The sequence below is a fragment of the Clupea harengus genome, chromosome 15, assembly GCF_900700415.2.
Source record: "Clupea harengus chromosome 15, Ch_v2.0.2, whole genome shotgun sequence".
Classification (NCBI taxonomy): domain Eukaryota; kingdom Metazoa; phylum Chordata; class Actinopteri; order Clupeiformes; family Clupeidae; genus Clupea; species Clupea harengus.
The window spans coordinates 21,342,734-21,367,236 of record NC_045166.1 but is presented as its reverse complement, the minus strand read 5'-3'; the positions used below and the strand labels follow the sequence as shown (position 1 = coordinate 21,367,236).

Here is a 24,503-nt window from a genome sequence, read left to right as displayed (position 1 = left end):
ATATACGAGGCAGAGATGAAAGAAAAATCCATTCTAAATGCAACCATTTATTTATATCAGTTTAATTTCATCAATTTAGCTAAACATCAACGGCAAAGTGAAAAGACAAATGACAGAATTTTGTACAACTATTTACATTTCAAATACGTGTTCTCAGCTGCCAGTGTGAGATTTTCCTGCCTTAATTGTTAATTCTTAAAAGTTAATTGTGGGACACAACGTAATGAGTACATTATCTCTATAAACATTTGATCAGATCTTTTTAACTGGGTAATATACATAACAGACAAAACATTCATAGCAACATAATGACAAAACAATTACTTTAACAAAATATATATATATAATGTATTCCACTATTTGGACACCAGGTGGAATTTTGATCATCAAAATGTTTTAGACAAGGAGATGATCATGAATCATCTTGATAAACTGGGTCAAGTAGCCCTTGGCTGGTTCAATGGACGAGAGTACATCCTCAATCTGGTCAACGCTGGAGGGAAAAAAGTAAAAAATTGTGACTAGTTGCAATAATTCATGTTCACTGACTGGTTGAAAGCAACCAAGGTCCTCAGTCAAACCGAACTGTACACACAAAAAAACACATATTGCTCGCGCACAGTGTGTATGAGACATTTCAGACAGCATTTTACATATACAATAACATAACAGTCCGTGGTCAGTCACAAGACAAAGCAAGCAACCCAGACTTACAAAGGGATTTACCTTGTATTTCCAATGTAGTTCTGGAAGCTATGGACCTTAATCCCTCCAAAGGGGTACGCACAGGTAACCATCAGAGTTAGCTGAAACTTGACAAACGCTTTGAGGCTGGAGAAAACTATTTGGACCCTGAAATGGAAATCATCAGACAGGTTAAACAGGCTTGCTTATAACCGCATGTAAATATTAGAATAGTGCCACTGGGCGATGAAGGACTTGATGAAAGACTTCAGACGTACTGCCTGTCTGCACAGCTGATCTCTAGGACGCTCAGTCTCAGCGCTCCCCACCTCTTCAGCCGCTGGATCTCTTCACCGAGAAGACGGATGCGGCTCACCGCCAGGCTCACATCATGTAGGAGCTAAGAAGGGAGAGCAGTCGCTCAGTCACATTAGTAACGAGTGCCAAGCACTGATGAGTTAAAAGGTGTGGTAAGTAGTATTTGTTGTCAAAAGATGAAAATGTCTCCGGACTAATACATTATGATATAACTCTGAAGGCACGACAAAGTGTTGCCCAATATTACTGCACTTTACACACTTTTCCCCCTCAGTTTCAGTCCTTTCTATTTGTTTATGTCTAGGCCTTCTAAATTAAATTCTAAATTGAATATGCTGTTGCAAAAAGGAATTTGGAGATTAGTCTAGCTTATTAGCGTCTTCCAGTAGTGACATTGACCTACTAAAAGTAGGGTCACAGAAGAGTCCGATAACCCACCCTTTCCATTTTGCCACAAATTCTTACCATTGGAATGTCGCGAGTGGTGGAGTACCTCTTCAACCAATCGGTTTCAGACTTAAAGAGTTTGGAGAGCAGGTCATGGACTATTATAGAGTGGCACTCAGATTTGTCTGCTTTTGAAGAAGGAAAAAAACATAAATTGAGACAAAATTCCTCAAAAAGAAGAATGAAATAAACTGACAAGATTATGAACTTACCGTCTGATTGAAAATGAAATGAAACGTCAAGAAGTTTCTGTTCCGTATCATCATTTGGGGCAAGCATTCCTGAGGGGAAAAAAAAAAAAGATGTAAGTGCACACATAAGAGACTTTTCATCAAACAATCACAAATGACATGAGGACATAAAATGTATAAAAAGTGCTACGTACCACTGGGCGGTTGATGTACCACCTCTAACAATAGTGTGTTATGTAGAAAACCAATCAGAGTCCTTCCATTTTCTTTCAAGCTCAACTTCCATTCGTTCACACTGGAAACCAGCAAAAATGTTGAATTGAAGTATTAACATGATACTTAGAGCTATACTTTCTCAAAATATATCAGAAAATTACCTGTGTAGAACCGAGGTGTGTTTCTTTATATCTTTCACCTCCTCTCGTAATCTGTCCAATTTTTCTGCCTTGTTCTTCTTCTCACTTTCCACATGGACCATTTGCCTGAACAAACCACCATTATAATTTTTTGCAACAAATATTTCCAAGGACACTGAAAATGAATTGTCTAAAAGGCAGATGCCATTGTATTTCCCTGTAATGCAATTACCAAGGCAAAGTTTGTGTAAACTTCTGTTAATTTATGCATTAAATCTTACAAAGAGCACCCAAAGGTTGTGTCACCATATGTACCTTGACTTTGTACTTGTGGGGAGATGCATATTACAATACATCTTAAACTTTCCCTGTGGAACTCTTTTATTTTAACTATGAGGAAAATATGCTCACCTTTGTTTCTCAGCAACAGCACTATCCAAGCGTTCAAGTTCTATAACAAATAATATATAAATAAATACATAAAAGTGTGTCAAATATTATCCCTAGATGTTTCTTTACATCTGGTTTATGAAAGCTGTCAAATTTGTGGACGCTGGCTTTTTACCTTCTTGTCTCTTTCTCAGGGCCGGCTGTATTTCACTCTGTGCATGCACTTGGTCAACTCTCAGGGCGCTATCCACAGCTTCCAATTCTACAGAACCAAACAACAGAGAAGCACAGTGTGGTCAAGGCTCCAGGTCTTATCTAGAGTTGGAATGTCTGATTCAATGAAAAATATATTTTTCAAACATATCTACTTAAAACCTAGTGACAAGAAAATAAATAAATACATTTAAAAAGCAAAAACAAATCCAACATACCAACTTCCAAATCATGGATACACGCATCAAGATCTTTTAGTAATGTATCCGTTTCCAACACCTTTTCCTCAAGTTGATGTTTGGTCTCCTTTGATTGGATAGAATGAATGAATGAATGAATGAATGAATGAATGAATGAATGCATAAACTGTGTATGAAAATGTAAAGTATTTAAACTTTTGTAGAAAGCTCATACCTGTGTTGTGTGCACAAGTTCAGAGTACATGCCAGCCTTCATTTCATGAGAAAGCATTTTGCTTCTCTTTCGGAAATGCACCTTTCTTTCCTTCAACTTGGAACCAAAGCTCAGTAGCTAGAGAAAACATCACAAAAATGTTTAAAACAAAAGTCTACGGTCAACTTCAATCAACACCACAATTACTTAGAAAATCGTATCAGGACAATACCTGTTCCTTGGATAGGTTTGTCAACTCCTGCCAAAGCGACTCATTGATGTGTCTGACGGGACGGTCTTGTTCCAGCATCCGTGACTTGAGTCTGGAACCAAAGACAGCATATAAGAATCATTCCTACCCTTATATGAAAAAAATAGCACTGACACTGGCAAAAAGTGTCGATAATTTCAAGGGCGGTTGTCAATTTACCATCCACTACCAGTCATAAAAATGTGACACAGACATTATCAATAGTATTTTCAACAGCATATCAATGTAAAGTCACTGGCTGTTCCTTTAACATTAGCAATAGATACATACCCTTCGACCATTGCAGCGAGCTTCTCACAGTCAGCTTCATAAACCCTCTGTTTAGGTCGGTAGATGAACAGCTCATTCAGTAAGTGCTCCATTTTTGGTGTTGGGTCAGGTGAAAACTACGGAAGGGAGCCATGTTTCATGTGAGCGTTACAACTATGACATGTTTTAAGCATTTACACCACAAGACTGCAAACACTGATGTGCTTGGGAGTCGTATGACTCTCACATTGTCAGGGAGGGCACTTGGACGGGATCTGTGGATGACGAAGTCGATGCCAAAGTGCCTCAGGAACTCATTCATGGTGATGCTTCCATCTTCAATTTTCTGAAAATCAAGAGAGATATTTAACAATCAACATACACATATTTCCAAGTCAAAAGGTGCCCTTATTGCTCAACATGTAGCACAAAATGCCAACACCACAAAGGCCATAGGTAATTCCCAGGGAATACACATACAAATGAAAATGCAGGCTGCTGTAGATGACAACATTTGCTATGACCATGTGAATGCAAAAGATAATTTTGCTTACCTTGTAAAAATCAAATTCATAATCCAAAGTCCTTTCGATCTGGGAGTCACACTGGCTGTACTTGTATGCTGAGAAGTAAAAAATATAACGATAACCAACCAAACATTTACAGAATTCATAAAATTGGGCTTAAATAAGTTACAGGTCAGGGCATATTGACATCTTTCTTAAGGTTCACAATAGACAAGGGAGTCTCTCACTTGACTCGAAGGTGGCCTCAGATTTAAGGTAGGTGGAGTTACTGCTGGAGCTGGTACCATCAATTGTCTTAGTCATCACATTAGAAGCTTCCTCTGTGGCATTAGTCTCCCACCGGATGCTACTAAAAGCAGACCCCTGTAAAGAAAGACATTTCTAATATTTGAAGATTTCAGGCAACAGCCCATAGAAAAATACCCATCCCAAATATTAGTACTTCTATGCAGTGGAAAGGCTTTTACAGAGTGAAGTATTTATATTATAAACATTAAATTAAAACAAAAAATGAATAACAGTTACACCTTACCGTGACTTCAGTGGGTAATACTTCTTGTTTTCTCTTCTGCTCTAGAGGCATATTGTCATGGTCATCCTCTGGACGCGGCCTTTTCAGGTTTTTGGTGACATTGAGAGTCGGTGAGACATTATGCACCAGGTCTTCTGGCAACGGGTTTGCACCGCAGTGGCCATCTTCCTCCTGGGTTTGCTTGAAAGAATGGTCATCAACAGTTACTGAAATGTCCTCGTCGCTACTCATCTCAGGAAGCTGTTCAGCATGGATATCATCCATCTCAGAGTTGCCAAGATTGGAAGTGGCATCTAGGTCGATTTCGAGGAAGTTACTTTTGAAGGTTTTTGTGGTTTCAGATACGTGATCAGTAATAATTGGTTTTTGTCTTGATGGCAGTTTGGGTAGAAATCCACCAAACGAGCGTCGTGCTGTGAGTGGTTTAGTCTCATGTTTGACCGAGGTCTTTCTGGAGCTTTCTACATGATCTGGTTGTTCAGTCAACACTTCTACAGCGTTCTGGTTACTGCAACCTATTGTGTCTGCCATTTCAGGATTATCTGTGAACATTTCTGTTACCTCCAAACGGGGTAATGGTAAAGTTGCACTGTTTACTACACTTTGGGCCGGGTCATTGATAGCTTGTGAAATACGTCTCAGTTTAGACTGTAGATCTAGCAGGCTTCTCCGCCTAGATTTAGATTTTTGGGATATGGGATCACTTCTCTTGGTGACAGTATGATCAGGTGGAGAAACTGGATCTGGTTCGGCTGAGTCAACATTTTCCTCTGCGCACAAAGAGCTCCTTTGGTCATGATGAATACCTCTGCCTCTAACACTACTGGACTCTCCAATGACTTCCCTACTCTGAGACATGAGGGCAACAGGATCTTCCTCATGAAGCGGTGCACCATAACGTTCATCAGAGGCCAGTTGAGCAGACTTTGTCATCTTCAAGACATAGCCTTCATCAGAAGAGCACTGTGTTTTTGACTCGGCTGCCATATATGGCACAGACTTTGTCACTTTGCTGCTAGTCAGCTCCATGTCATCTACCCAAAGAGATGGAAAGACCTTCTGGCCAGTAATGAATGATAGGTCAGTGGTAATTCCCTCAGATTCACAAGGTTTAGAAATTAAGGGATCAAATGGGAAGAATTTCTTTGTAGTACTTTTACAGCCATCGTTTACTTCACTGGAATTGGAATCCATAGCAGCTGCTTTACGAGTTGTAAATCCCATGTCTTCACCAGCAGTTGACATTTGCAACACATTGGCCTGACTAGTCATCTGACTGGAGGGGAAAGTTGCATCAGTCATGGGCGAAATGCTATTCTTCCATTTAGTGGTTAGAGTGTGGACCTTGGGGTCACTATCCCCACTCATCCTTTTATGTTTAGCATCAATGACAACAGTCTGACTTCGTGTTATTTCCATGTCGTCACCACTAACAGTTGTTGCCTCCTTTCTTTCCGAATAAGGATCATTCCCAAACATGGTATTCTGTAATGATGAAGATGGCACACAAGACAAACTTTTCATCATGCTTTTCCTCAAAAGGCTTCCTTTAATTGGCTGGTTAGACTCAGTCAAATCTTTTTGACTTTCGGCAATTTCCATATGACTGGAATGTGATGAGCCATTGCCAGTAATTCCTCTGTTTTTTGAGTCAATGACAACAGTTTGACTTCTGGTGATTTCCATGTCGTCTGCTTCTGAAAAAAGAGCTTCCACATGTGGTTGGCTCTGTTGGACTGTCTGGTTTAAGAAAACACGTGGACTGGTTTGATCACTTCCATCTCTGACGGAGTGACGATTTGCATCCATGTGTCCAGTAAGGGCTTCAGACATCTCCATACAGTCATCATTTTTTGAGAACAGCACACTTTTGTTGGTGGAAAGACTTTTCCTTGATTTTGGTGCCTTAACCTGGTCGTAGTCTTTGGAATCAATCACCACAGTTTGGCTCTTTGTCATTTCCATGTCATTAGAATCTGATGTGTCTGCCCAAAAACTCTTGCCATTATCCGGAACATTTGTATTAATCTTCATATCCATGGAAACACTCTGAGCGTCACATTCTCTTCTGTTAGAGTAGCTGTTTGCTTTTATGTGTCCAGAAAGGGCTTCAGTCATCTCCATCCCATCATCATTTTGGGCAAACATCACACTCCTATTGGTGGACAGACTTTTCGTCGACCTAACGGGCTTTTCCTGTTTGTAGGCTTTAGAATCAATGACCACAGTTTGACTCTTTGTCATTTCCATGTCCTCAGAATCTAATGCGGCTCCCCACAAACTCTTGCCACCACTGGAAACAGTCTGGTTAATCTTCATATCCATGGAAACACCCTGAGCGTCACATTCTCTTCTGTTAGAGTAGCTGTTTGCTTTTATGTGTCCAGAAAGGACTTCAGTCATCTCCATACCATCATCATTTTGGGCAAACATCACACTCCTATTGGTGGACAGACTTTTCCTCGACTTAACGGGCTTTTCCTGTTTGTAGGCTTTAGAATCAATGACCACAGTTTGACTCTTTGTCATTTCCATGTCCTCAGAATCTGATGCGGCTCCAGTCTGATTAATCTTCATATCCATGGAGATACTCTGACTGCCACGTTTTCTTGCCTCCAGGTGACCTGTAAAAGGTTCAGTGAACTCCATACCCTCATCATTTTGTGCAAATATAACACTTCTGTTTGTGGACAGACTTTTTCGTGTTTTATTGGGCCTATCCCGCTCGTAGCCCTTGCTGTCAATTACGACTGTCTGGCTCTTTGTCAGTTCCATGTCATCGGTCTTAGCAGGGTCAACAGTCCACATATCATTTTGAAAATGACTAATCCTCTGTTGCTGACTTACAGGTTGGGGAGCGTGGACAGAAGCCCCCCTGAGTTTTGAGAGAGAGAACCTTGATTCTGTCTGGACAGGCATCTTTTGTGGGATATTTTCCTGTACCTCAGTCCCATCAATGACTCCTGTAAGCTCCATTCCAACGTTATTGCCGGAGAAAATCTGTGTTTGGTTGGGATCCAGAAAAGACCTTTCACACCTCCTGACATTGCTCAATGAGGGCCTCACCACGTCCATACTTTTGAAGTTGATTGCAACGGTCTGACTCCTTGTCAAGTCCATGTCATCTGGATCAGGTGATTTCAGGGAACCTACCAAACCATCACAATCCAGTCGAGATGCATTGGTGCTGCCCTGTCCGATGGCCCACTGCTTCTCTCTCTGTGTTGCCTGTTGGCTTTGGAGACAACCTCTTCTGTCTATTGCAACTGTGTGACTTTTTGTTAGATCCATGAAGTCATGTTCAGCTGATGGGGTACTGGACCTCCTAAGGTGAAGGCCTTGAGGTTTTGAAACAGAGCGGTCTGGCAGAGCAGGAGGCTGGTTCTCTTTGTCGGTTACACTACGGTGGGCATTTAGTCTGGCGAAAAAGCTGTTTGAATCGACTTTCTGGGTATGAAATGGAACGCTGCTAGACTGAATAGCAGGGAAAGACTGCTCACTTTTTGCATTCCCGAGTCCCTTCTGCTTGGTCAAGCCTGCAAGGAACACTTCAAAATCTCCATCAGTGGCAGCCTTATTAGCAAGTTCCACATTTCTTTGTGGCATGTTGTCTTCCTTGTTTATAGTCTTAAAGATTCCACTTACTGGCATCTCTGCTTTCTTAAAGAAGTTTAAGTCAGTTTCATTTGAGTCGTCATCAATCATAACTGTGTGAGAATGGGTCATATCCATGTGTGCCATATCGTCCCCTTCAAACAGCAATGTCTGATCTCTAGCCATGTAAGGTCTTTCATTTCTTGATTTATTCCCAACTCCCTTTTGCTGGGTCATACTTGCGAGGAAAGCTCCAAAATCTGAAGCCGGCTCTGCATTCTGAGAGTATGCATTTCCTTTGTCAACAAGGCAGATGTTTTTTTGTAGCATGGTATCTTCCATGTTTGTAGGTTTACAGATCCTGCTGACTGACATCTCTGTATTGGTTGTGAAATTCAGGCCACTTTTATCAGATTCCTTATCAATGACAACTGTATGACAGTGAGTCATGTCCATACATGCAGTGTCTTCTCCAAAAAGGACCGTTTTATCGTTACAACCGTCTGGCAGAAATACATCTGGGAAGAACTGATTCTATTTGAGATATTAAAAAGAAACAAAAACAATCAAAACACTTTAGTCAGGAACACACAAGAATCGTTACATCTGTATTAAATCAATTTTCTTCAAATAGACAGACGAATCATGGCTCTTCACCACAACTAACTTTAGCACAAGACTGCAATAACATTGATATAGTTTCAACATTTAAGGGCTATTCAAAGATGTTGAATAATGTGCAAAGCATCGAAGTGCATAAACTTGACTAACCTCATCCCTTTGATGTGATACTTGCAGGGGTGCCTTTAATAGGTTTTCAATGCCTGTGAGAAAGAGGAAAGGAAAATAATTTGCCATAATGTATGAGTATTGTGATGGCAAAAAAACAGTCAAAGAACAAAGGAAAGAAAGGAAACTCCAGAAACACAATGCTTACCATCATACATGACTCTACAACAAAAAAAGATAAAAACAGAAAATTATTTATAATGTTAGTTTAATGTTACCAATTGTCAATGTATCACATTTTGACATTAACATTTGACATTCATTTTCACTATCCTTTCACTAGCATTAAACAGTTTTAATCCATTCCAACAAGGAAATTATGAAAGTTGTTAAACATTGCTTAAAAAAAAGGTTGGACTTACTTTGCATCTTGACTGCCTGCTCCTGTTTACAGAGTGGAATAAAAAGAGTGTAAATTAAAAACAAAAATAGAAGTGCATGCAATATTTCTAAGTGTACTGAGTCAGCACAGGTGTCTGGTTTATGCACGTCATATGTGTTGATAATATTTGTAATTAAAAGGCCTTTCCAGTGTACACTGAAAGGTTTAGGTCACAGGCTCCCATTTTGTGCGTATCCTGCTTCCCATATTACAAAACCCCATTCAAGTACATGTATTTCAACTTAATATTTGACTCCTTAAACATGGTGTGCTACAGAAGAATTGAATTCAGATTACTCTTCATTCTGATTCAAGAAGGAAAAATTAGAATGAGAGAAGAATACTTACCCATAGGTGTCAAACTTGGTGAAGGACTCTGTTCTTCAGATGAGCTCGTCATGTCCCTGAAAATGTAAAGGCACCGTGCTATAGGAATTGTCAGGTTTGAGAAATAGTCATGCGGACAACTTGTTTTTAAGCTGATGACCACTTACTTGGCAAAGACAACCACATTTTTTGTAGCAGCAAAGCTGACTCTCCTTGAGCTCCTCCTTTTCTCGGTTGGTTTGCTCTTATCCCCCTGCTAAAAATGAAACACATGAACTAGCCGGTCGGTTTCCATCCAGAGAAAGAACTGCCTGCATATTACAGGTATAGTAACTAGTTTTTGCTGTTGATAAATGGAAATGCTTTTGGGCTTGAAATGATGGTATAACACTGAGGACATGATAAAAAATGCTCCCAAAGATCACTTTTCAAACTTTGTTTCAGCACTTATTTGTGTATTTATTTTCTAATCTGTCAGCGGCTAAATAAAACATATCCCAGTCTAAGTAGCATGCGCAGAAAAGGAAGAATTTACAACTATTATTCTTTAGATGTCATTTTTATAGGCTTACAAGCGTTTCCATTTCCAATGAGACCAAACCCTGGCATGAACCATTTTACCAACCTGAGGCTCCTTCAGACTAGACTCTGTCACTTTGACAGAGGTCCGTGGTGCTTTTAAAATCTGAGTGACAATACAAACGTGAACAGTTAGCAATTCGATGCTTATGGTATTAGGTTATACAGCTGTCGCAATTATTACAACAAAGTACCTAGTTAGGTCAGAGCCAACAGGTAAAATGCCAAGACATAAATTAAATGTGGACTAGCAGTCAAGTAAAATTGGCTAACGTTACCAACCGAGGAAATCCGCCTTTTGCTTGATCCGACTCGCTCAAAGCTGTAAATAACATCAGATGTAATCTGCGTTAGTTTCGTCCAGGATATAACGTTAACATAGACATGGTGACTGTAGGGGGTTGCAGTGGCTACAGTTTGACTACAACTGGTTAATCAAAAAATATCAGAGAAAGTTAATTTAAAGACTAGCTAGCTAGGCTATGCTAGCCAACGTTTGTTATTATGAATGTCGTACATTGACATGAGCTAAATTAGCTTAGCTATCCAAGTAAACTAACGTGAACTAATCGTTCGCCAGACATTTATAAAGCCACATTGGCCTTTCATTAGCTTAAAACACAGCATATGCAGTTGGCATTACTCACTCAAAATTGAATGTTTCGGTGGATTCCATTATTGTGGGTCCTTTTGTTAGCAACCGATATCAGACAGACGTTTCCAGCCCTGTGTTCAGTTTGAATTTAACCGCTCCTTCCTGAGCATGCGCAGTAATACCAATCTTCTATGTAGCTTCAGATTTGAGTTGTATATTCCCATCTAGTGGAAGAAAACGGCAATGCGTTTGCCAAACCAGTACAGTGCACTGGACATTGTAGTCGTACAGTAAGTATTATTATGCCTCTCTCACTCTCATAATAACCTTTGTACAAATAGGACGAACATATTAACAGTTATTATTATCATTATTATTAGTAGTAGAAGGGTTGTTGTTAAGATGATAACTTCCATGTACAACCAGAGTGTGTACAAATTTCCCGATACTACTCACTTCACGACAAAGCAAAGTACTGACATGTAGCAGATACTCCAAACCAGTTCGAGGCAGTAGTCGTCAACTTCTAGACGGGGTACGGAAGTGACGCATATGATGTTCTATTTTCAAATTTCTTAAGCGCCACAGATTGTTTGGCAGATTGGTGCTGAAGGTTAGCATATTTCGGAGGAATTTTATATAATTTTACTTAAACCTAGTACAGGTAAGAAACCCCTTTGCCAGTTATAAAATCAGGAAGCACAATGAAGTTATACAATGGTACTGGAGGAGATTAGCTGATCGGCTCCATTCGATTAGAAGAGGAGGATAGACAGTTGGTTGGAATATGTCTGCTATCTGTATTTGTTCACTAAAGTTGCGTTAGTTAACTGAACTGTTTGTGAATAAACATGAGCTGGCTAGCTAGTGTATATAGCGAAGCAGGCAGTGATAATATTAGTTAACATGTCATGAGAGTCCTTAAAAACAGCACATTTCATCTGGTCATTCTTAGGTCCTGCTCTGACGATGAAAAAGGCGACTACGATCCATTTTAGGGAAACGTCTGCGGTGCTTAAACCTGTTTGCGACAATGTTGTCAGGTATTACCTTCTTGTTCCTCTACTTTTGCTTATCCCCCACTCTCTTCATTACCCTGAATTTTTAATGTGTGTACTTTTCCTTTCAGAAAAAACGCCAACACGAGGACATTAAAAGGGTAAGTGTCCTTGACGTTAATGTTTCATGCCGAAACGCTACAAACAACTAACTTCCTATTATGACAACCACAAAAAACTATTTCTTACAACACATGACTTCCCTGAAATTATCATGATTTACGGTTGTGCAGGTTGTAGTGTGTAAAGATGGATAAGTGTAAAAGTGTGCATACTAGCTAACTATCTAAATTTGGACATCCATGTGACATGAAAGCACTGTAACTCTACAAGTTTTGAAATGCCTAAACTTTGAGTTCAACAGAAATAAATGACTAAAAAGATGCCCATAAATGACTGGTTAGACATACCAGCAAGTTCCTCACATAGCAGCTCAATTGGGTGACTGGGCTGGTCGTTCCATGATAGACAACATTTTAACAGGCTAAATATGATTTGCAAAGCTTGGAGGCATGCTTTGGGCTGAGGACTTGGAAATTGAAACAGACCAATTACACAGATCAGTGAGAATCTCATGTTGCTGTAAAATACTGTGGTATACACACTGGTCCAATGTTCCCTATATTTTCTTTTGTAGAAAGCCTTGGCAAAGTTTATCCACCAGGCATCACATCAGTCATAAGTGTGAATGGTATATTGCCTATAACGTTGTTGTCAGTCTTGTTATAGATCATGTTGCTTTAATACAGGGGTTTTCAACTGGTTTTGTCCCAGGGACCACCATTCTGACCAGAAAGTAATCCGCAGCCCACTGATATGCCAGTGATTCATAAAAAAACATTTTACAGTCCCCTACCCTTCTTTTTCATGTCTGTAACCGCCGCCGCTGCCGCCACACCCCTCCCCCCGCACACATATTCTGCCTATAATACTTGTCAGTGTAATTTCTTTGCTGAATATGGGTCTACATCAGTATTTTGGGCAATGCGACTTGGCTATTCAGACATAAATATGTCGACGGGCCCAGGTATATTTATAAAAATAAAAAAAAGTCAATGGTGAACTGATCAGCATAGGCTCATGTTGCGGACCCCCTGCAATGCCGTCGCGGACCACCAGGGGGCCACGGACCCCTGGTTGAAAACCCCTGCTTTAATACATTTGAGCATTTAATACTGAACTAGGCAGAGGGGGGTTTCCAAACCTTTGGAGGGAATGGTATTTTGATTTTAAAACTGCAGTTATTAGCACAATTTCATAACTTCTACTATATTGTTTGAAGTTCAAGAAGCAATGTTATTACACAGGCCTTCCACACGTTATGGAGTACAAAATGAGCTAAAGGATCAAAATCAGCTTCTGATATCCACCAATGAAGACCTTCACAAACATGTCTTCGAAATGGAGGCAAGTGAAATTGAGTTTTTGTGTTGTGTGTTTTTCTTGGCTTGTATGGTCTGACTTGTAAGTGGAAAGTGGTAGTACAGACATTAACAGTCTAATGACAGTTTGTTTGATTATCACAGTATTACCCTGATGAGTTTTACTAAACCATATGGATCAGACTGTTTAAGGAGTAAATACGGACTGGTGATTTATTGTGTGTGTGTGTGTGTGTGTGTGTGTGTGTGTGTGTGTGTGTGTGTGTGTGTGTGTGTGTGTGTGTGTGTGTGTGTGTGTGTGTGTGTGTGTGTGTACTGTGTTTTCACTGTGGTATAGAATAAGATAGCTCTTCTGGAGCAGCAGTGTGGCGATGTCAAGGGAGAAAACTCAGAAATACAGAAGCGTCTGAGGGACTGCCATACTCTTCTTGTTGCAGCTAACATTGACCCAGGTGATCTACTGTATTTTTATAATTTTCTTTGTCATTAACTCGCATTCATTATGTCGCCACATCAACATTTGTCTGCAGGTTGACGAGTTGTCTTATACATGATGAAGTATTTTGTAACCAATAGCTATTAAATATTTCGTTCTCAATTAAATCCTTCCAGTGCTTGGTGAGCACATACATGAAGCATCTAATGAGACGGAGGAGCAGAGGAAGGAAGTTATGGTAAGAGTAAGATTCCATTTGATTTCCTCCGTCATAGCTGACATGTTTCAGCTGGGAGATGGGATTGGGATGGTTTTATTTATTTATTATTTCTTTGCATGATTGCATCATAAAAAGGCATTTATACAGGCATTGTATTTTACCCCTTTTGCACAACTTGTAGAATATTTCCAAAAATCTACTGAACGAGCTGGAAAAGTTTGACTCAATGGCATCAGCCCACAGAGGACAACTGGAGGTAAGTGCCCCACGTACACACAGTGTTGCAGTGATTAGCCAAGACCTTACAAATGTGAGCATTGATGATACATACAGTTTGGATTTGGCCATATTACTTTCTAGGAAATACAGAACGTCATGAAGGACCTGAAAGAGGCACGGGAGAAACTGAGAGAGGAGAGGGGCACCATCAAACTGGAGGTGGAGGAAATGGAGAGGGATTTGGAAGAGGCAGGACAGCTGTTACTGGAATGACAAGAACCGGAGCATTTGATTTCCTATGTTACATATTTCAATTGATTCAATAAATATCATATATTTTACACAGTGGTCAGACTCTTTATACAACATTTGTAATTTATTCTCACTTAAGGTACACGGTTTACACAACAAACAACAAAGTTGAGACACACTACTGAATTCCATTCTTAGGTAAGCGAAGACATTACAGAATAGAATCTATTAGTGGACTGTAGCTTTAAAGTAGCAATAAGGAGTTTTGTCTAAAACTAGCAAGCTGTCTACTTAAAAGGCATTCAAACACCAACAGCGCAGATGGCACTGATAAAAGTTTGCTAGCGTGCAAACTAATGTCTTTGGAAGATATTGGCAATGGCGTGCTGTGGAAGCTTTTGTTATGTTATCTCAAGGTGGTCCATTCCAGACCACAGAATTGCAGTTAGTGCATAGCCTGGGTGACTAGTGGGAACGACAGGTGTGTTTGAATCTTCCCTTTACATGACCATATACCATTACAGTTATCTGAAGATAATGCCAAAACTTGTAGCCTATAAAACACACACCTTAAAAAAGTGGCAGATTGCTGCATACTGTTGCTTTCAATGTATAATTACGCATTTGTCTGTGTGACTGGCAGCACTCCAAGGTTAGTTCCACAAATTAGTTTGAGAAATATGACACTTATTTCATTGCTTTTTGTAAGGATTTTCCCTCTCTACATTTGAAAGGCTTGTCTTAGTTGAAGAGGAAGTGGAGTTGTTGGTGTCTCCGATGACTGTGCTGGTGTTATAGTAGTAGAGGAAGAGGAAAAAGCCTGTGGGAGATATTGTAAAATATCCATCTTATATGATTACCAAAATTGTTTCTTCATATACAGGAAATCACCAGATTTTTTTATGAGACATTTTGTCATAAAATGTCAAATCCAGTCTTGTTAGCAGCAGAGTTTTATCATTCATCACAGAAATTTGCTGATAAAAATGCATTATTTGTTTATTTATCTTTTAAGGATGTCAACTTGTTTATGACAGGACCTACCCTCTCAGTACAAGTAGCCAAAGAACACTGAATGGCTGTTTAGTCTCTAGATTAATTTAAGGCTTTTTTATGTTGTTATATCACTTAAGGATTGTTTTAACATCACTTTGAGGATCACATTTCTATTCATCAGCTGATAATTGTAAGTTATTAGTTTCATAAGTAACCTACCTTGGGCAGAATTAAGAATCGTGAAAATGTAGTAAGACGGCACCCGAAGGCGCCCGTGACTAAAGAACGCAAAACTCCAGCTGATGCCCAGGATGCAACAGAGACCCATGATGGTAACAATGTCCCGCGATCCGGTGCTCCCTGCCTTGACCTTTGTACTCTTGAGGTAACAAAGCCAGCGAAGCATCACGATGAAGACGGTGAAGGTGAAGAGGAAGACAATGGCGTAGTAGCCCACGTTCACCACATACTGAATGCTGGAGTCCAGGATCCAGCACCTGATCAGAATAATAGATTGACATTGGTGTCAGAACAGAAATATAGATATGACCTGCTCAACACAGTTGGACACTCTGAGGTGTCTGTGCAAATGAATTGCAGGACAGATGATTGTGCGAGTCTGCATGTTCTTACATCTTGACTTCAGTTCCAATGTCAGTGTAAATTTTTAGTTCACCATATTTTCCCAAAATGAATATGACCAATACTACAAGGGCAGCAGGACCTGTGAAGGGAGATATAAAATTAATGCAAAGACTCCCCATCAAAATTTGTTGGAGAATGTAGAAAACATTGGGTGAAGTATGTTGAAATGCTACGCAAAGCATAAGAAAGGATATAGTAACCAATGCCAGGTGTGTCTAAGTTATCAAACAATGTATGCTTTACCATCATCTTTTGAATCTCTTAAGGTTAAAGTGCTTAATGTATTTAATGAATATTATTTAGTTTGAAACCAACAGGGTTCATTACATTAAGTTAATTTTATTTTGTTGTTGTTAAAAGGTAATGGTGGCATAAGCATTTCTGTTATATGTAGCAGATGTTTGGTGAAGGCGTGAACTCACTCCATCCGACGAAGCAGAGTTTCAGTTTGTAGTGGGGAATGGATACTGTAGCGTACTTAGTCAGCTGTAGAATAAGGTGGAAGGCCTCCACAGCGTACCAGGTGAATGAACTCAGCATGGAGTAGTGCATGAGGCCGGCTATGATCTTGCATGCTACATCGTTCTCCAGGTTGGCAATCCACTCGTTGCTCACAAAGGTAATGTTAAGCAGAAACAGTGCCAGGAAGAGGTGGGTGAGGATATGATTGGAATTGCTGACCTTTCCCTTTCTGTGTGGGGGGATCAAAGGAAGATGGGATGGTCACGATGATAGCATATACAAGGATTTTCTATTATTGCTATTTATCTTTGTATTAACTTAGCAAGACACACAAATCACACTCGGCAGTTCTAATCCAACACTATTTTTGTGAAATTCAGCAAATTGCATCTTATAGTCAAAACCTCATGCGCTTTAAAAAAAAAATTAAAATTCCGGGAACAAACATTGTGACTTGGACTGAGCTATAAACTAGCTTCCAACCAATGAACACGTTGCTTGGGGAGCATGGAAATGAGGGGTGTATTTGATTGGTTGTGAAGCTAAAATATCAACAACCAATCGCTGATGGCATCTTTAAGAGGCCAAACTGACTTCTAATTAGGTTTTTAGGTTTTGAAGTATTTCTTAGCAGAGCCAGGATCAATTCATTACATTTACATTTACATTTACATTTAGTCATTTAGCAGACGCTTTTGTCCAAAGCGACGTACAAGGGAGAGAACAGTCAAGCTAAGAGCAATAAAAAAGCATGGTGTAACAATAAATACTACTTTACATGAGAATTAGAAAAACAACAACCTAGAAAAGAGGAAAAAGAAGTGCAGGAATGTAACTGCTGAAGTGCAAGTTAAGTGCTAGTCAGGTGCCAGTTAGGAGGGGAGGTGCTCTCTGAAGAGTTGGGTCTTCAAAAGCTTCTTGAAGGTAGAGAGGGACGCCCCTGCTCTGGTAGTACTAGGCAGTTCGTTCCACCAACGTGGAACTACAAATGAAAATAGTCTGGATTGCCGTGCTTGCACGGACGGCAGTGCCAAACGACGCTCACGATTACTCTTCTGCTCTTTTGGATTTGCATCACATCTGCTTGTGGTCAAGAGTTTGCATACCTTATGCAACAGAACAGGAACAGTCCTATTCCCAGGAAGAACAGTGACAGCCCACAGCCGATATAGGTGATGTAAGTCAGGGACACCAGATCCGAAGCTGAGATTTTCTCCGACTGAATGTCAGGGGTCTGACAGAACACATAAACATTCAAGTAAAACATTGTATTTTGTTTTCTAAGTGTGATCTGCTTTGCTATCCTCTGTATTTGAAGCACTCACCATTAGGACCGCAAAGAAGGTCAGGTGACTGCATTCACATGTCACTTGGGCACCTATTTTGGTGAGACATCCTTCGTCTGTCCAGTTTGGTTGACCTAAGGAGATATTGAGTTTTTCTGCATTAGGAATGACGCAGTGTTTGGAAACATGCGTTTGGAAACAATGCATGCAGTTTTTCCTTATGCACATGTTTGCATAGGCTTTATCTGGTCATCTGTCTGTGAAACAGAGATAAAAAGAGATAGGCTAGGCGACTGATACATTGTCTGCTGTAAAGTACCTGTGCCAGACACAAACTAATTGAAAGATAATAGTGAAAGTGAAAAAGTACCTTTTCCATCCCAACTTTGGCAAGACAGATTGACTCCCTCCTAAATATAAGCACATATTTAAAAAAAAATCATCACACTTTTACTGATTAGGTTGTCATCTGTCGTCTGAATGCCGTTAAACCACAGTGAATCATGTCAAGAACGTGTGTTATTACCGGTATTTTATCAACGTTGAAATTGATTTGGATGGGATCTGTGAGATTAGAAATATTCGTTCCCATTTCGATGGCGTACACGTCACCAGTTAAAGCAGTGACATTTTCACCCTAAAAGAAAGAATAAGAATTGGATTAGGACTGAACTTGTTCGACGTTCATTGAATAAGATGTTATCAGTTTTTCAGTTAGCTATTCATTTAATCATGTTATCAGAGCATTTTTTTGTGTTTACCACTGTCATATTTGGGAAACGGAAAACTCCAACAAATGTGTTCTCTTTGGCGTGGCGATAGGATGTCTTATAAGCCTCTTCGGAGACACTCACAGACAGGGGGTATTTTTTAATGATGTCCTCATCTTCAATCAGCTGGGAAGAAAAGGAAACGTATCAATTACAGAAAAATCAGCAATAGCTTATTTTCTTTTGGCACAACTCAAATCATTAATTTGCCTTTAAACATTGAGTCTGCTGAAGGTGACAAGCCTATAGTAATAGCCTATAAATACACTAAAACAATCAGCATCATGTAAATGGCTGATTTGTTTTAAGTAAAAAAAAATAAGAGATTGGCCGAAAAAACTGTGATTTACACACAAAGGGACTCGGGGACAATGACAACAAGAGTGGTCCAGTCTGCAATTCTGGCGAAATGTTGTTGATATATGAGCTCAACAGCCAATCAAATTACACCCCTCCCTTCTCTGCTCCTGAAGCAACTTGTGGATTGGCTGAGATTGGCTGTTTTTCACCTACAGAGCCAGGTCTGTGTATGAACACCAGAGGGGTATTCCAGAAAGCGTGGTTAACTTAGTCATCTTGGGGTTGAGTGAACCTGTTGTGACTCACTCCAAGTTCTAGAACAGCGTTTATAAGTTTGCTCTATCAACTCCGTGTTGGTTAACCGAGAGGTCTGTGCCTTCTCTGTGGACCTGTAAAGACACTAAAGCGTTCTAACCATGAGTTACAAAGGGTGAAGCAGAGAGCGTCATAGCCTATTTCACAGAGGGCCCTGTTTTTAGATATTTTTGGATCCAAAATACTAAGGGACAAAAATGATCCAAATTGTCCAGTATTGAGCTGGAACGCTAAAACCAGTAAATGCAAAACAATAAATTATCGAAAGGAGGTGAGCGCCTTTGAGCGCCTACTCCCTCACCACACGGTAGGCCATTCGACTACAGGCACTGAATGGGGTGCTACGTCAGAGACTGGAAAAAGAGACCGGTATAAACACTGACTCTACAAAAAGTCATTTTCTACAGTTTCTTTATAGTTATTGGTGTAAACAGACACAGGTGTATCTCTGTAGGAATCCTTTATATGTTGTCAGACCCTTATAATAACATTTACGAGCCTGTCAGTGGCTACAAAAGACGTTCTTGCTTGCTCCATAGCTGTTTTGCGGTTGCCGTTTTTAGCGTTTAATCTTAATCATTTTTGTCCACAGTAAAAAAGAATTCCCAAAAAGACTCAGCATGGAATAAAAAAATAGGGCCCAGGTATTTATTCATAAATAGCTGAGTAGCATAAAATATACCTAATATATTGATAATATACTAAATTTTTGCCAGTTACATTTGGATTGCATTGTATGCCACTCACTCACATAACCAATATAATTTTAATAAGATGTAGTCTAATTATACATACAACTGTAAGATTTTACCTTTCAGCATCATGAGCGGCTCATTTAGCCTAATTATTTGACACTTCACTGCGGACTTGAGCACTATCACTTCACTATCAGGATGAAGACAAAGAGATCACATCAGCTGTGACTGACGTGGAGATTGAAGGTTAAAAGAGGCCCACGTAGGTATATGGCATGGGATATAAGTCTACAGTGCAGGGGTGAGTTTCACAATAGCACTTCCACACTTCCTTGTTACTACCACACTGTTTTCACTGTTTTCTTACAGACTATGACTGAGCAGTGGGAGGACCCATCAACCCCATGAAGTAATTTAGCACTGTAAGAAATTACTTGCAAATGATTGATACGTTAATATACAATCACATGACAACAAAAAATTAAATATCCCCCAGCTTAAGGGAACTGAGTTAGGATATATCGTCCGAGGTCCTCCTGTCAGCAGAGGAGCTGTATAGAATAGGCCTACATCTCCAGAAACAAATACAAAATTTAAAAAGTATTATTTACTGCTCAAAATGGAGGACAAAAGGACTGTTAAGCTTGAGACTGAATTGCCTGAGGGTGAGATCTACTGAGAACCCACTGTGTTTGTGTGTGTGTTTGTGTTTGTGTGTTTCTTTAATTAAAGTGATTACTGCAAATTACATGTCTGATGATTGCAGCAGCTTTGGTCAGTTTAGACTGCAGTAAACCTGAACATAACTTGCCAGTAGTAGATTATGTTCAGAGCATATGTCATTTTTGTATCAGAGCATAGCATCCATGGATACTAACCTAGCCTAGTTTTTTTTGGAACCTCAGTTAACATACCCAGGTAAGTGACTAAACCTGCTTTCTGGAATAACCCTGAGAGTTTTTTAATGGCATTGGTGATTATTATTATTCTGCTATTGCCAAGTTACAACTGTTTTTCTTAAATGTAAACAAGAACACCAACATTTAAATCACTGTCAGAGCTGACAAAGGATAACTTTTTCAAGTCGTCTTCATCTTTTGGTTTCACCATGACCCCCTTCACCACCCCGAAGGAAATACTGGCAGCGGTTAGGTTCCCCATTAGTTTCGCCACCGAGGACATCTGCTGCATGGCCTTCCTGTTCAGAAAGAGAGAGAAAGAGCGAGCTATGACAAGCAGCTTGGGGAAAATATGATAACAAATTATTTTTTTTATGCAAAATTCTTAACAGTGTTGTCCTTTGATCCACATATGGTGAAATGACACGGTGGTAGGTTGCAAATTTGTGCAGTTGCTTACGAGGCTTCAGTGGGATCCACGCCACTTTCGCTGTTGCTGACTGTTAGGTTGAGACTACCAGTTATGTTTAGCTTTTCTAGCTGAACAACAGGGTTTCCACATTTAACACATATTGGAGAGGATGAATTGAGAAGAATCCTGAATTCAAAGGAACCATCTGTAGTGGGTTAATAAGAAATGTGTTATGCTTTTATTGCAAATATTGCACTTGGACCTTGAATAACTTTGTTTGCTTATTATTTTACTATTTATTTCTTTTTATTAAAAAAATCCTTGTCTTACTGTTACAGTCATCTTTATAGCCTGCATTTTTACACAAGGCTGATGTGTCCAAGTCAGTCGAAGCTTAAAAAAAAAATTAGGGAAAGAAAAATATAGTGTTTGCTGTAGGTAGGTTACTGTCAAATTAAAAAGTACTCTAATTGGTGCCCAAGACCATCTAATATTTGCTCATTTAAAATATCAATTAATATAATCTTTGTTTACCTATTCCATAGACGTGAAACTTGAAAAACGCTTTCTTCTTAACCTTCAAATAGTTTTCTTTCAACCAAAACCCCAAATCCTTGAAACTATAATTTTCTGGAAAGGATGACAAGGATGATGGATTGAATAGAAAAGGATGTTGATGTTTGTTGATGATAAACAAAAATACATATACACATCTCTATTGCAATGATTGTGAAATCTATGACAGGGTAGGGTTTTTACCATTAACTGTGATTTTGTTTAAAGATCCTGCAAGGCCTCTCTGAGGACCATCCCATGTGCAGACTGATTTTTCATTACCATTGATTTTCCCCAGGACTTTTTGTTAAGTGTAAACAACAACGATGCAGTTACATAAATTGAACTGTTTCTTGCATATAATCTCCTCACATTTTCTTCAGTGTTGCCAAACCTCGAATGTCAACCATATACATTCAGACTAAACACTGAGTAATACACAGTCAAAGCACTTCTGAAAGTCGACGTTCAAGGTTAACTTACTGCCACCATGCCTCATTATTTCATTGACTGCAGTAGTGTCAAAGACAAAAGTACAGTTCTGCTGTTGTGTTGCCTCTTTTGTGGTGTTGACTTTTTGTTGTGTTTGGAAAGACAAAAAGTATAAGTATTCAGTAACATCATGTTTTGGTTGTTGCCATCTTTCTGATATACAGTCCATAAAACCAAATGATTGTCACTATCACAATCAAAATTGCATTAGTTTATTTCATTTATTTATTTATATAATATATAAATATATATAATATAATGAGACTGGCTGATTTCAGTTATTGGAAATAGACCTTGCATGTAAAGTCATGGATGTTAGCTTTGCTTAAAGATCCACTATGTAACTACAACAAACAAATCAAGAAATAAACAAAGCTTTGTTTACCTTCATACACTAGCACCAGTTCAAACTAGGGGTCTCTTAGAGAGCCACTGAACATATCACTATCTTTCCCTACCTGATAAAATGGCATCTTTTACAATGTTTGAAAGCCTGTTTTGAAAAACAACACACACAGCAGCAGTTCCTGCTCTATTATTAGAATGACATGGCTGAGCAGGTGCTTTCATTTAGCTCTAGCTATAGCTAACTGCTACCTAGAGTACTTTACTGCTTAACTGTATGGATATCGGTACAAACAAACAGTCCAGAGCAACCTATGGGCAGATTTTGCGCTCTAGTCAACAAAAGTAGCATGGGATTTCTTTAAATCGGTGACAGTGACAGAGTATAAACACACTTAGAGCCCACTGCATCCCAATACAAAATCATGCATGGAAAGACGCAAGCCAATAAGCTTACCTGAACAGTTTGAACTGGTATGGTATTTAATCAGCCCTGAGAAACTTTCATCAGAAATAGTTATGGTCGAATTTTTGCAATCTCCCTTCACTCTTATTCCATGACCTGTATTTGGTGAAAGAAAAGGCTTAATGGGATGCCCACTCATAAAATACATTTGAAAATCATACCTAACACATCTCACAGAAATGTCACTTTGTTTTCTTTAGAATTGCCATATTGTTTACTTTAAAACATTGGAGTCCATCAACCTTTCCTTGAAGGTGTATCTCAAATGTCAGAACTAAGATCCTCCTTTGGGCAGTACTTTTGTTCCAGACTATATACAGCAGTAGTTTGTAAAAATGTGAGATTCTGAGCTGCATAAAGGTCTCTCTTTAATGTCTGTGTAATCTGTCTGTAATGAACAAAAAACACCTTATTGAATGATATAATGATGTACTTACCAGTATCACACAACATCATGACCGCCATCGTCAACACTATAATCCAATTATTACCATCCATGTCAACTAAATGTTTATAGCAAATCAGAAAGGTCTCCCAGTCTGAAATCAGGGATTTTGTGAACATTCAGGTTGGTTATCTTGAAACTTAAACTATAACCCTTCTATATAAACACCGTTATTATACTAAGTGTTAAAACTAGTAAATGTACTACTCATAACTTTAAAATGCTCAGTTGTCATATATTCTAAGCCATGCTAAATTCTGTTCCACTCCTGTTTCCTTTGACGTTGTTCAAATACATAAAAGGACACACGTACCTCAGTGACTGAATTTTGCTGTACAAAAACTTGTGGTGAGAGATATGTCTGTGTTACAGGTGAACATTGAAAGCTCTTTTGAAAGAGGTGGTTCTTCCTGAAAAGCCAGAGGGGAAAATGGTCTAATCTAATTTGAATAATAACCAAAGCTCCCAATGTTGTACATAAACATATATGTTGTTCCCTTCATACAGTTTGTAGGATTCCAGAAGGCCTAGGGAACTGGCCAAAATTTTAGTGATTTAGGTAAAATAGCTGAATTGAGTTGAGTCATAAGTTACAATCGCAATAGCAACTTCTCTTCCATACATAAAGAGATCATTCCATTAAAGAAATTGATGTTCTGGCCAAATTACTATCTTGTTGTTGACATGTATGAAAGGCTTTATTACATTACATATGCTTTTTTTAAATGATTAAATACTAATTAAGTATTGAACACATGCTCTTGGTGTTGGCAGCTTGCTCTTGCTCTATCAGTTAAGCCACAGGAACTATATCTATGTGTTTAGGCAAAGGAGAGCCTTGGCGATAAGTCTCTTTGAGTGAGGGTGGAAAACTACTTTTGGACTGTTATTCATACATCATTCCATGGTACTGTATTAACAAAGGATACTGTATATGTGTACATTCCCTGAGCACAGAATTCATGTCCGACCAAACTGGCAAATAGCTTGTTGCCTCTGGTAATCAATCGATCAAA

The 24,503-nt window shown here is 39.2% G+C and overlaps 3 protein-coding genes across 8 annotated transcripts; 1 reads left to right on the top strand and 2 right to left on the bottom strand.

The window, feature by feature from the left end:
• Positions 1-27: 27 nt before the first annotated feature.
• knl1 (kinetochore scaffold 1) lies at positions 28-11,022 on the bottom strand. 3 transcript variants are annotated; one of them, XM_031581685.1, is made up of 26 exons: positions 10,890-11,022; positions 10,525-10,564; positions 10,289-10,348; positions 9,831-9,919; positions 9,685-9,740; positions 9,317-9,338; positions 9,103-9,116; positions 8,937-8,989; positions 7,107-8,699; positions 4,572-6,821; positions 4,267-4,402; positions 4,067-4,134; positions 3,760-3,858; positions 3,534-3,649; positions 3,225-3,315; positions 3,014-3,130; positions 2,818-2,905; positions 2,562-2,648; positions 2,408-2,447; positions 2,018-2,122; positions 1,835-1,935; positions 1,662-1,730; positions 1,468-1,577; positions 963-1,084; positions 727-852; positions 28-493 (listed from the first exon to the last, which is right to left on the bottom strand). In XM_031581685.1, the coding sequence occupies exons 1-26, from the start codon at positions 10,916-10,918 to the stop codon at positions 397-399; spliced, it is 5,778 nt and encodes a 1,925-aa protein (XP_031437545.1). In that variant the 5' UTR covers positions 10,919-11,022; the 3' UTR covers positions 28-396. The 3 variants fall into 3 exon arrangements, with proteins under 3 accessions (XP_031437545.1, XP_012685368.2, XP_031437544.1); XM_012829914.2 differs by having other exon boundaries at positions 4,572-8,699; XM_031581684.1 differs by having other exon boundaries at positions 1,468-1,574; positions 4,572-8,699.
• Positions 11,023-11,075: 53 nt separating this feature from the next.
• knstrn (kinetochore localized astrin (SPAG5) binding protein) lies at positions 11,076-14,493 on the top strand. 4 transcript variants are annotated; one of them, XM_031581688.1, is made up of 8 exons: positions 11,076-11,127; positions 11,793-11,880; positions 11,967-11,996; positions 13,203-13,302; positions 13,615-13,729; positions 13,890-13,951; positions 14,115-14,189; positions 14,294-14,493. In XM_031581688.1, the coding sequence occupies exons 2-8, from the start codon at positions 11,807-11,809 to the stop codon at positions 14,423-14,425; spliced, it is 588 nt and encodes a 195-aa protein (XP_031437548.1). In that variant the 5' UTR covers positions 11,076-11,127; positions 11,793-11,806; the 3' UTR covers positions 14,426-14,493. The 4 variants fall into 4 exon arrangements, with proteins under 4 accessions (XP_031437548.1, XP_031437549.1, XP_031437547.1 ...); XM_031581689.2 differs by lacking the exon at positions 11,076-11,127 and adding an exon at positions 11,330-11,372; XM_031581687.1 differs by lacking the exon at positions 11,076-11,127 and adding an exon at positions 11,366-11,450.
• Positions 14,494-14,519: 26 nt separating this feature from the next.
• On the bottom strand, positions 14,520-23,572 carry adgrg11 (adhesion G protein-coupled receptor G11). The gene is made up of 13 exons (XM_031581231.2): positions 23,480-23,572; positions 23,034-23,138; positions 22,223-22,312; positions 21,719-21,814; positions 21,515-21,577; positions 21,233-21,389; positions 20,915-21,071; positions 18,555-18,689; positions 17,614-17,741; positions 16,468-16,736; positions 16,034-16,124; positions 15,620-15,897; positions 14,520-15,224 (listed from the first exon to the last, which is right to left on the bottom strand). The coding sequence occupies exons 1-13, from the start codon at positions 23,538-23,540 to the stop codon at positions 15,097-15,099; spliced, it is 1,758 nt and encodes a 585-aa protein (XP_031437091.1). The 5' UTR covers positions 23,541-23,572; the 3' UTR covers positions 14,520-15,096.
• Positions 23,573-24,503: the final 931 nt, after the last annotated feature.

Excerpts from the sequence above, each read along its gene's own strand:
- adgrg11 (XM_031581231.2), bottom strand. The coding sequence starts at position 23,540 with ATGGATGGTAATAATTGGATTATAGTGTTGACGATGGCGGTCATGATG. Across the intron at positions 23,139-23,479 it reads CATGATGTTGTGTGATACTG|GTCATGGAATAAGAGTGAAG; the intron begins GTAAGTACATCA and ends CACCAAATACAG. Across the intron at positions 16,737-17,613 it reads TTCCTGTTCTGTTGCATAAG|AAAGGGAAAGGTCAGCAATT; the intron begins GTATGCAAACTC and ends CCCCCCACACAG.
- knstrn (XM_031581688.1), top strand. The coding sequence starts at position 11,807 with ATGAAAAAGGCGACTACGATCCATTTTAGGGAAACGTCTGCGGTGCTT. Across the intron at positions 11,997-13,202 it reads AACACGAGGACATTAAAAGG|GCCTTCCACACGTTATGGAG; the intron begins GTAAGTGTCCTT and ends GTTATTACACAG. Across the intron at positions 14,190-14,293 it reads CCCACAGAGGACAACTGGAG|GAAATACAGAACGTCATGAA; the intron begins GTAAGTGCCCCA and ends ATTACTTTCTAG.
- knl1 (XM_012829914.2), bottom strand. The coding sequence starts at position 10,918 with ATGGAATCCACCGAAACATTCAATTTTGA. Across the intron at positions 9,339-9,684 it reads ACCAAGTTTGACACCTATGG|GAGCAGGCAGTCAAGATGCA; the intron begins GTAAGTATTCTT and ends CTCTGTAAACAG. Across the intron at positions 1,085-1,467 it reads CCACTCGCGACATTCCAATG|CTCCTACATGATGTGAGCCT; the intron begins GTAAGAATTTGT and ends CTCCCTTCTTAG.